This window comes from Drosophila rhopaloa, unplaced genomic scaffold (genome assembly GCF_018152115.1).
Source record: "Drosophila rhopaloa isolate 14029-0021.01 unplaced genomic scaffold, ASM1815211v1 contig_167, whole genome shotgun sequence".
Classification (NCBI taxonomy): Eukaryota; Metazoa; Arthropoda; class Insecta; order Diptera; family Drosophilidae; genus Drosophila; species Drosophila rhopaloa.
In genome coordinates this window covers 9,811,478-9,823,373 of record NW_025335047.1, presented here as the reverse complement: position 1 = coordinate 9,823,373, position 11,896 = coordinate 9,811,478, and the positions used below count along the sequence as shown (strand labels likewise).

The 11,896-nt window shown below is 47.2% G+C and overlaps 2 protein-coding genes across 2 annotated transcripts; both read left to right on the top strand.

Annotated features, from left to right (window-relative positions):
• Positions 1 to 386: 386 nt before the first annotated feature.
• Positions 387 to 6,325, top strand: LOC108050145 (indole-3-acetaldehyde oxidase). Its single transcript, XM_044458526.1, has 6 exons — positions 387 to 619; positions 2,048 to 2,976; positions 3,093 to 3,326; positions 3,393 to 5,208; positions 5,268 to 5,888; positions 5,950 to 6,325. Exons 1-6 carry the CDS (start codon positions 580 to 582, stop codon positions 6,129 to 6,131), a joined length of 3,822 nt encoding a protein of 1,273 aa, XP_044314461.1. The 5' UTR covers positions 387 to 579; the 3' UTR covers positions 6,132 to 6,325.
• A 577-nt stretch (positions 6,326 to 6,902) lies between these two features.
• Positions 6,903 to 8,405, top strand: LOC108050146 (allergen Tab y 5.0101). The gene is made up of 3 exons (XM_044458527.1): positions 6,903 to 7,185; positions 7,241 to 7,641; positions 7,735 to 8,405. Exons 1-3 carry the CDS (start codon positions 7,060 to 7,062, stop codon positions 8,048 to 8,050), a joined length of 843 nt encoding a protein of 280 aa, XP_044314462.1. The 5' UTR covers positions 6,903 to 7,059; the 3' UTR covers positions 8,051 to 8,405.
• The last annotated feature ends 3,491 nt before the right edge of the window (positions 8,406 to 11,896 follow it).

Here is an 11,896-nt window from a genome sequence, read left to right as displayed (position 1 = left end):
AAGAATCATTTCTCTGGAATGTGAGTTATATGTTAAAATGAGCTTTCGACTCGTTTCAGTTCCCTCTATCACCCTTTTCTGCTCATTCCTTATCATTATGCATAAACATTTTTGTTTAGAAAACTGAGCAAAACAAAATCAGCTAAACCAGCCTGTACTGTTAAAGTTCTCTATTTTGAGAGGGGGAGAGAAATTAAGAACGACGTTAGATAACGTTCCAGAGTGTTATTATAATCTAATGCCGAATGGTGAGCGGAGAAGAGAGCACGGTAGTTAAGAGCGGGAGCAGGTGAACTTGAACTTGGAAAGTAGAGACTCTCTTTCGGGGTCCGGAGAACGAATATATATGGGACTCCGGAAGGCCCCAAACTACAGTCGCTCGGAGATCGGCGAGGAATTCGCCCACAACGGACAACTACACAGTGTTGCCTCATATGGTGAAATACATAATTTCCAGAACCCACTAAAGAACAACTTTGAGGAATATTGGAGTCAATTAAAGGCGAAAAAGGCTGAAATTAATTTCACAATTCCCTAACGGCTCTAAAGTGATTCGAGGACTTATATAAGAAGCAGATAATGGCTGGAAGAATTACAATCAACGGCACCAGTCAGGAAGGTGTGTATGCGTGTGTGGGCAGTTAATTGCCATTCGATTGATGGGGGCTCTCATCTACAAGATTGTAGAGACAACGAACTGGAACAATAGTGTCGAGAAATTCGACTACGAAATAACTGCTAGTTAGATCATTTGTGGAAGTAAAGTAACCTTAATTCATGTCAAATTAATATTATTAATGTGACTCTGAGAATTTAGTTTTTTTGCTGGAAAAATAATTCAAAGGCTTGGTGTTCTTGTTATCTTATTTATGGCAGCGATAATGATTATATAAAAATAAAAGCATCATCTATTTTTGTGTTTTTACCTTAAGTTACTATTTAATTGAGCTTCACAGAATGAACTTTGAACACCTTTATATCATTATACCCTTGCAGAGGGTATTATAATTTCAGTCAAAAGTTTGCAACGCAGTGAAGGAGACATTTCCGACCCTATAAAGTATATATATTCTTGATCAGCATCACCAGAAGAGTCGATCTAGCCATGTCCGTCTGTCCGTCTGTCCGTCCGTCCGTCCGTTTCTACGCAAACTAGTCCCTCAGTTTTAAAGCTATCTGCTTGAAACTTTCCCAAAAGTTGTCTTTCTATTGCAGGTAGTATATAAGTCGGAACGAGCCGGATCGGGCGACTATATCATATAGCTGCCATATAACTGAACGATCGGAAAAGCCATAACGTTGGTGTTTTTAAAGTTAGGAAGTTGGGATTGTCTATGAGTTTTATTTTTGGCCAATTAATCCGACCTACCGAATTGCATAAGGATCGGACGACTATATCCTATAGCCGCCATATAACTGATTGATCGGAAATGCCATAGCTTTGGTGTTTGTAAAGTTAGGAAGTTGGGATTTTCTATGGGTTTTATTTTTGGCCAATTAATCCGGCCTACCAAATTTCATAAGGATCGGCCGACTATATCCTATAGCTGCCATATAACTGAACGATTGGAAATGCCATAACTTTGGTGTTTTTAAAGTTAGGAAGTTGGGACTTTTTATGAGTATTAAGAATACATCATATGAATAATTTTGAAGAATATAATTTACAGAATATTCTGCAAGGGTATATCAACTTCGGCTCCGTCGGAAGTTAGCTTTCCTTTCTTGTTTTATTTATTTCTAAGTTCAGGTTTCCTGAAGGAGAATGCTGGAATCAAAACTGTTGAAAAGAATAAATTGTTTACATACATAGTGAAGTTTTATTTTTGTTTCTCGTTACATACATTAATCAATACAACACAATTATCTGTTTTTTTTTCTTAAAAACTTATCTAAAAAAACACTTAACACTTGCAGTTGAGAAGTAAATATGTTCTTACAAACTGAAAAAAGCAAAAGTCATTCCGCTACGAGCAGTAGATTTAACCTGATAAGATAACACCTCGAATGTATAACCTCTGATGCCCCACATTTTGCTCCCCTCTAGTTAATCTGGCTGCTCTCCCGGCGGATATATCGCTGAACACCTTTATCCGGGAGCACGCCGGACTGACGGGTACGAAGTTCATGTGCCAGGAGGGCGGTTGCGGGGTCTGCGTCTGCACCTTGAGCGGACTGCATCCGGAGACCGGAGAGCCGCTCACCTGGGCGGTCAACTCGTGCCTCACTCTGCTGAACACCTGCCTGGGCCTGGAGGTGACCACCACCGAGGGATTGGGCAACAAGCGGACCGGCTACCATGCCATCCAGCAGCGACTGGCCAAAATGAACGGCACCCAGTGCGGCTACTGCTCGCCGGGATTCGTGATGAACATGTACGGTCTGCTGAAGTCCAATGGTGGCAAGGTCACCATGGCAGAGGTTGAGAACTCATTCGGTGGCAACATCTGCCGCTGCACCGGCTACCGTCCCATTCTGGACGCCATGAAGTCCTTTGCCGTGGACAGCAATATCGAGGTGCCGGCTGAGTGCGCCGATATTGAGGACCTGAGCACCAAGACGTGCCCCAAGACGGGCCAAACTTGCGCCGGTAGTTGCAAGAAGCAGCAACCGAAGGGCAGTCAACTGTATCCGGATGGCAGTCGCTGGAGCTGGCCGTCGAATCTGGGCGAGCTCTTTGCCGCTCTGCAGGGAGCAGTTAAGGAGGAGCTACCCTACATGCTGGTGGCTGGAAACACAGCCCACGGAGTCTACAGACGTCGACAGGACATCAAGGCATTCATCGACGTATCTGGTTTGGCAGAACTCAAGGGTTACAAGCTGAGCTCCGATAACTCCTCCCTAACCCTCGGAGGAAACCTGAGTCTCAGCGAAACCATGGAGCTGTGCCGGCAGTTGGAGAAAACGAAGGGTTTCGAGTACCTGTCTCAGGTGTGGCAACACCTCGATTGGATCGCCAATGTGCCAGTGCGCAATGTAAGTCAAATCAAAGTGGTGTTATCGCTTGTAAGCCCTACAGTCATATCTAATCAAACCCCTATAAAAACACCTTGAGTACCTATTGTTTATCAACCCGTTTCGCATTAACCCAGGCCGGCACCTTGGCGGGCAACCTGAGCATCAAGCATGCCCACCCCGAGTTCCCCTCGGATGTGTTCATCGTTCTGGAGGCCCTAGATGCCCGTGTGATCGTCCAGGAGGCGGTGGACAAGCAGGAGACGGTGAGCCTGGCCAGCTATCTCGGCGCTTCAATGGAGGGAAAGATTATCCGTGGTCTAGTTCTGCCCGCTTACCCCAAGGAGAACTTTGCATTTGACTCCTACAAGGTGAGTTTTTATTATAATTGATATGAGTAGAAACAATTTGTAATCAATAACAATTTTTCTAAACAGATTATGCCCCGTGCCCAGAACGCCCATGCCTATGTAAACGCGGCCTTCCTCCTGGAGCTTACAGAGGACTCCAAGGTAAAGTCAGCCCGCATTTGCTTCGGAGGGATCAATCCCGAATTTGTGCATGCCTCAGCGATTGAGAAGTTGATCCTGGGAAAGAATCCCTTTGATAACGGCTTGGTGGACAAGGCTTTCGGACAGCTGTCCACCCTGCTGCAACCCGATGCCATCCTACCGGATGCCTCTCCCATCTACCGTCGCAAGTTGGCCTGCGGTCTCTTCTACAAGTTCCTATTGAAGACAGCGGCCGAGCGAAAACAGGGATTGGCCAGTCGATTCCTCACAGGAAGCTCCCTTCTTGTAAGGCCCGTGTCCAGAGGCCAACAAAGCTTCGAGACCTTCCAGGAACACTATCCCGTGACCAAGGCCACGGAGAAGCACGAGGGTATGATCCAGTGCTCCGGCGAAGCCACCTACTCCAACGATCTGGCCACCCAGCACAACCAGCTGTGGGCGGCATTTGTTACCGCCAAGAAGGTTGGCGCCAAGGTTACCAATGTGGATACAAAGCCAGCTCTGGATCTGCCCGGAGTGGTGGCCTACCTGGATGCCAAGGACATTCCTGGTCCCAACTACATTGGGCCCAAGGTCAGGGATGATTTCTTCTTCAGTCAAGACGAGGAGCTATTTGCCACTGGGGAGATCAAGTTCTATGGCCAACCCGTGGGCATGATCGTGGCCAACTCCAATGCCCTGGCCAATCGTGCCGCAGAGCTGGTGAAACTGAGCTACGAGGGCGAAGCGGAGGAGCTGCTGCCCACCTTGAAACACGTTCTGGGCAAGGTCGGTACCCAAGCTGGCAACAATAAGCGCCTCGAGCAGAAGGTTAAGTCCACCATCGATGTCCTCGAACTGGAGGAATCCTTTGACGTGAGTTCCTCCGGGCAGCTGGACATGGGTCTGCAGTACCACTACTACATGGAACCGCTGACGACTGTGGTGCTGCCCTTCGAGGGCGGCATGCAGGTGTACGCCGCCACCCAATGGATGGACCTCACCCAGGACAACATCGCCAATGTGCTCAACCTGAAGAACAACGAAGTGCAGGTGAAGACGCGTCGCATTGGAGGAGGTTACGGCGGCAAGGCCACCCGCTGCAATCTGGCCGCCGCCGCTGCCGCTGTTGCAGCCCACAAGCTGAACCGACCCATTCGATTCGTCCAGACCCTGGAGTCCATCATGACCAGTGTGGGCAAGCGCTGGGCCTTCCACAGTGACTACGACTTCTTTGTCCAGAAATCGGGAAAAATCTCGGGGATTTCGATGCGATTCTACGAGGATGCCGGTTACCTGTCCAACGAATCACCCATTGGCCACACCGTGTTGCTGTCCAAGAACTGCTACGAGTTTAGCGACAACTACAAGCTGGATGGCTACCTGGTCTACACCGATTCCCCGACCAACACCCCGTGCCGTGCTCCTGGTTCGGTGGAGGGCATCGCCATGATGGAGAACATCATCGAGCACATTGCCTTCGAGACCGGTGTGGATCCGGCTGATGTGCGCTTTGCCAACTTGCTGCCGGCTCACAAGATGGGCGACATGATGCCACGTTTCCTGGAGAGCACCAAGTACAGGGCACGCCGAGCGGAGGTCATTGCCCACAACAAGGAAAACCGCTGGCGCAAGCGCGGGTTGGGGCTGTGCATCATGGAGTACCAGATCGGCTACTTCGGACAGTATCCCGCCACCGTGGCCATTTACCACAGCGACGGCACCGTGGTGGTTTCCCACGGAGGCATCGAAATGGGACAAGGTGAGTGTTGATTTTGGTAAGAGACCCTAAGTCCTAATTTCAATCTCTCACTCTGCCAGGCATGAACACTAAGATATCGCAGGTGGTGGGCCACACCCTGGGCATCCCCATGGAACAGGTGCGCATCGAGGCCAGCGATACCATCAACGGAGCCAACTCCATGGTCACTGGAGGAGCGGTGGGCAGTGAAACACTTTGCTTTGCGGTGCGCAAGGCCTGCGAGACCCTCAACCAGCGACTGGAGCCAATACGTGAGGAGCTGAAGCCGGAGAATTGGCATGAGCTAATCAAGGAGGCCTACAACCGCAAGGTGAACCTCATCGCCAGCGACCAGTGCAAACAGGGCGACATGGATCCTTACTCCGTGTGCGGTCTGTGCCTCACGGAGGTGGAGTTCGATGTCCTCACGGGCAACTACATTGTGGGACGCGTGGACCTTCTGGAGGACACTGGCGAGAGTCTGAACCCCAACGTGGACATCGGCCAGATTGAGGGCGCCTTCATGATGGGCCTGGGCTACTGGACCAGCGAACAGGTGATTGTGGATCCACAGACCGGCGAGTGCCTTTCGAATCGCACCTGGACGTATAAGCCGCCAGGAGCGAAGGATATTCCCACGGATCTGCGCATCGAATTGCTGCCCAAGAGTCCCAACAAGGCGGGCTTCATGAGGTCCAAGGGTGAGTTCGAAGAACCTGATTCGGATTCTAATCCAAATAACTGGAATTCCTTTTCATTTAGCTACTGGTGAGCCCGCCATCTGTCTGTCCATCGCGGTGGCCTTCGCCCTGCAGCAGGCCCTGCAATCAGCTCGCGATGACGCCGGCGTGCCCAAATCGTGGGTGACCCTCACCGCACCGATGACCCCCGAGTACCTGGTCCTCCACGCTGGCACCGAGCCCAACCAGCTCAAGCTGAACTGAGCGGGACATGGAGTACATGGAATCGTATTCCTGAGCGTGAGACACGGCACGTGGCCGCGATGGGAACGCTCCGATAAGCACGCCAAGATAACCTGCACTTACACCCCCACTTAACCTGGCGGATCCGCCGACTGTAGAGACTAGCAGACATTGTGTTGTGTGCACAATAAATTAAAAACTTATCCAACGCTTAATCCAAATGACATTCATTGCGGGCCAGCCGTCGACCTGGGTCAACAGGAGCCCCTGTCCCTGTTCCTGTCCAGAGCTCCAGGCATTCGGAATTTACATTTTTCCGGGCTCGTTTTAATGCTTAACACCTCAACACCCCAACACCCGGACACACCCCGCGACGAGCTCTTCATTAATTTTAACATAAATTGTTGTATAGAAATTTTATGCCACGCGGAGCGTTAAGTGTGAGTTGGCCAGAAGAGAAGTGGAAGCGGGAAAAGGAAAAGGGATGGGAAAAGAGGGCGGGGCAGGAGTTGCCTTGCGGTTGTGGTCGAAGGACAGGCGACTCTAATGGATTTTTCAAATATCACCAACTGCTGTGCTCTTAATGAGCACATCCCTAACGACATTGTTCGATTGACACACTCCACAAAGAATGTAGCAGCTTTAATCATTTCGTTTTATATCTACTTGAAAGGCTTTGGCGATTTATCTATCGTATTATTTAATTTATATAATGCACCTGCACAGGGATCCACCATATCGAAATTGTATTTTTCTATTGTGAAAAAGGGGCTTAGAACTATAAACCGACAAAATACTTAGAATTTAATTGCACGTTGTTTTCCAGTTATTTTCCCGAGAAGAAACTGATATTTAAATGTGTTTTAAGCTTGACATATGGTGTCTAGCCAAAAGCTAGTCGGTGCATAGCTTCACCTTTTATAGTAAGACTTGCATTCTTTAAACAGAAATGGAGTTAAAATGGTTGATTCTCGTAGCACTACTTACTTTCATACCCTTTGGATGGGGCTATTATATCGACTACTGCCAGATGCGCTACTGTGGAAAGAATAACCTAGCCTGCAACAATCCATCTGTGAGCAGAGAACCAGTGTATAAAACGTAATCCCTTTCATTGTTTTACCCCATAGAAATACAGTATTATGTGTCCGCCGAGTGCCAGGACTCTTTCCATGTCGATGTACCGTAATGCGCTATTGAATGCCTTCAACGAGTTTCGCAACTATACGGCCAGTGGACAGCAGAAGTACCTTCAGGCAGCTGCGGCCCGGATGTCCCGCCTGAGTTACTCCAACGATCTGGAGGACTTGGCCCGCCTGGCGGCCATCACCTGCTCCACGCACAAGTTCTGCCTCAGCTCGCCGGAATTCTACTACGTGGGCACCAACCTTGGATCCACCTTCTATCTGGGCAACTTGAACGACTACGAGGACCTCGAGCTGATGCTACGGACTATCCAGGACTGGACAAAATACGTGGAAAACATCAATATGAAAATGGTCCTCTATATGCCGAATACTTTGGAGAAAAGGTGGGGTTGATTTGCAAAGAAATTTATAAAAATGATCCCCTTTTTGAACTAGTTTGATACTATATATATCTGCTAATATTTATTTAATTCCAGTGGTACCGCCAAGGCATTGCTCCTGTTAGCTGACCGAAATACCCACGTGGGCTGCTCGGCGATGCGATTCACCTTGAACTCCGTACACTACTTCACCTTCGTGTGCGCCTTTAGTACGGATCTTTTCGTGGAGCGGCCCGTTTACCGGATGTCGATGCGACCGGGCAGTGCCTGCAAACGGCTTGATCCCACTTATCTGGCACTCTGTGCCGCTGGGGAAAATTACGAAAATGAAAAGCCGGTGGCTAATGCTGTGGTCTTCCAGTTGCCCCTTGATATATCCAAAGGTCGACAGACTTATGTGCCGGCCAAGTAGACAATGCTTTAAGTAAACTTTTAAATTGGCAACACTAAAATATGTTATAAAGTAGTCTGCATTCCCCCACACTTTTAAGAGTGCTGATGGCCAGACAAAAGTACACGCCCCGGGATAACCAAACAAAATCTGCGCACAAAAACAAATAGTTAACACCCAGACGTAACCGTGGAAGAGGAGGAGCAGCAGGAACAGACATTTCAGGGCAGCCTCGATAATCACAGGACACATTTGCATATAAACACGCTTCCGGGCTGATGTCCTTCGCATGCAAATGAAAACATTAGCGAGGCACACGCGCATCCGCATCTGCGAGATGCAGATACACGGCCAGCGACAGATACAGATACGGATACAGCTACAGCTACAAATGACATTCGTCGCTGTCTCGCTGCCTCTTCCCTGCTTAAATATATATTTCAATTAAAATTTTACACACGAATAAATGCAGGGCCACGCCCAGCACATTAGATCCTTTCCGCGCATCCCTCCGCTAAATCCCAGTCGCAATCCCGTCCAGTTCCCGCTCCGCCCACTTTTGATGATGCTCCGCTGGCAGTGTCCAACTTGTGTCGCTTGTTTATGAGCGTCTGAAGGCCACGAGAGCAGACGGCAGACATGGACATGGCCATAAAACGGTCCGAGGGAGGGGGTACAGGGGATAGTACGGATGGGGCGCAGGGATCAGTCCTGGCTGGCATAGCTGCATTCTGGGGCGGGCGCCGATGGAGCATGCTGCTGAGTGTCCACGGAATTATTCAAAAGTTTCACCAGGGCCACATACAACCGGGCAGATCCCATGAAGCGATGAGTTTGGCATTGTGACAAGATGAAATGGCCGTCCCAGAAGGGCCAATCATGCAGCCGAAGGGGTGAGCGAAACTCGGCATAAACTGCTTATGGGATGTACATAAGGAAATTAATTGCGAGGCCAGCTTTCAGAGTTCGATCCTTAGGGTGGCGGCTTTAATCCAGACATTGATTAGCTTCATGTTTAAGTAAAAGTGATTTTTACATGAAAAATTATAAGTTAAAGACTTTACTACAAATGAGAGGTAGTCAAAATGATCTTAAAACCAATTTAAGACATATTGAAGCCACAAAGTCCTCATGACCAGAGCCTTCTTATCAAATCATTTCTCTAGATGGAAAGAGGGGTGTTCTTATCCGGCAGTCTCTCAATGCCCCATTATAAGGAGTTTCCATTTCTAGTCAAGAGTCAACCATGAACTTGAACTTGCGACTGAAATAATAATAATAATAATGCAGATCCCGGAGTAACAATTTCTGCACCGGCTCCTCTCCACTTTCGGATTTTATTTCCTTTTCATGGCCAGCGCATCCTCGTTCCGTCCGTCTTTTTCTGTCTGCGGCCATTGTCTGGCTTGCATTTCAAATTCTAAGCAAATTTGTCGACCCCGGGGAGGGGGTGGCATCTGATTGCGGGGTGTGAGCAGGCGCAACATTTTATGAGCGTGCCCGCGATGCAGCGACTCAGATATGGCCAGGCAAACGTCTGCTCGACCGGCACAGCACCGCCTGTCCGACTCCAACTGCTCCAGTTTCCAGGACAACCGTTTCAATGGGTTTTGCTCTTACACTCACAGAAAAATCTTTAAAATGTTTTGAACTATTTATGAACATGTTAGGTGCAGAAAAGGGTGTCTTGTTTACCTATGATTTATTAATTTTAAATTAAATGCTGTTGTTAATATCAGTTAAATGATTTTTTTGAATTCAAATTAAATGAAATTAACTATTCTAACATTTTTGTTTAAAACGTCGGAATAAAATCTCTTAACAGAAAAATTAAATTTTATTTTATAAAATAGTCTTGGGATGGGAATTTCAAAAAAAATATTTTTTTTATAGTTTTTTCTCTCGGTGTTGGTGGACTGCTGGTGGTCTGCAATGGTGTTGCGTCTGCTGCTGGCACACAAAGATGTCCCGGTGTGATTTATCGCCGGCAGAGCCGGGATAATGGCCACGTATTATAATATCTGGCGCGCCCACAGGGCGTATGCTTATCGGAGTCGACACCGCCGACAAGGACGGCGATGTGGCCGTCAAGGTCTAGACTCTAGACTCCTGCGGTGCAGCTGGTGGCAGCGCCACGGATTTCGCTCTCCGAATTTCCCTCCTCCTTGCAGTTTCATTTGCATTTCCCCCAGAGCAGAGCGGAAAACTGCATGCAGTTTATTAAATAGGAACGGCGCTAAAAAAAGTAGATGCGAAGAATTAAGTACATCATTTCGGGCTGGCTTGATTGTCGGCTGCTTTTGGCGCATATCCTGTGGGTAGGACTCACTCGCATTGTCGGATTTTATGCCGCAGCGAACGTCTTCACCGGCTCCTTCTCCTATTCCTCAGAAGCTTAAATCGTGAGCCAAATACATAAAATCTACGCATGCATGTCTGCCTATCCTTAGCCATGTGTGAGTGTATCCTTTGCCGCATCCTTTTCCACTTAATGCCGACTGCATTGTGCCCAGATACACACACGTGAATACGAACTGGCACAGCTTTGTATGTATTTAATATCATTAAAATTTCGAGCTTGCCACTGCAGTGGCGGGCGAAGAAGCAGCAGCAGCAGCAGCTTGTCCTTGCCATTGGTCCTGGCTATTGTCCCATGGTCCTTTCCATGGCCCCACGATCCTTCGAGCGTCTGGCCAAACATGAATAGCAAAGTCTGGCAGTCTCCCTGAAAAAAGAACCAAAACTATGCATTTATGATATGTATTTTCAAGTTTATTTGTTCAACGGACTTTGCACTGCTCGAGCGGGTTAAAATATTTCTGCATGTATGCACATGTTCTGGGAATTAGGAGAAATTCAGATTGGATAAAGATGGGGAGGTATTTGTGCTTTAAAGTTTATTTAATGTTTAAAATGTCGAAATAAGACCGGCTTTCGTTTAACAATCCCTCAAAGACCAAGAAAAAGGCAACATGCCCAAAGTGAAGTTTAATTAAATTTAAATCCAAATGGGACTTAATATTCAGTCTCTTCGTTCATAATTAAAAAATACGCAATATCCGATTTTTCAATAACCAAACCAAAGTGCCACCCAAAGTGGGAAGTCCTGAGCAGCAGATGAAAAAAAAACTCGTCCTGTTCACGGCCATGGCCATTGCAGGATCCCTCTGCCAGGACGAGAATCCGATTCGGACGAGTGCGACTGATAGGCGACGACAAGGACACCGACGCCGTTCGCAAAGGACAAGCGGGCGTAACTCAATCTGTGGATGTGCAAAAAGGAATATCCAACCAAACGCACTGCCGCAGGACAATGATAGCAGAATGTGCTCAGTCCAATGAAAAAAAAAAAACAGTGTAAAAACTCACACAAAATAAAACCAATCTGGTGGCCATTTGCTTATATACCCTGTATTAAATTGAGCTGTATAAGTGTAAGTTCTTTGATAAAGTCAGAAAGTCAAAGGAAAAGTGCATCTTTTTTATACTGTTTCTATATTTATGAAAGTATTATTTGTAGTATTACTTACATACTTGATTCTATTTCAAAATAACAATTTAACTACCAGAATAACAATTTGAAATAATAATAAACATAAGGTAGTTTAAAGGTTAAACTAAACTTAAACTTATCTCCCCTCGAAAATGTTTTTAAGTAAATTAAGGGGCAACCAAAAGTCCTGAATCGTGACAGCCTTACTAAGCCGCATCAATTGTTTTTCTTTTATTCGGCTTACTGAGTAAATTAAAAAGTAAGTTTCAGCACAGAGGACGCATCTTCTGGTCCAGCCAATAATTCAATCAATTTATTTGCACTTTAATGCAGGAATCGGTGGTAGCGACGAGTTACTCGAGGGTGCATGTACT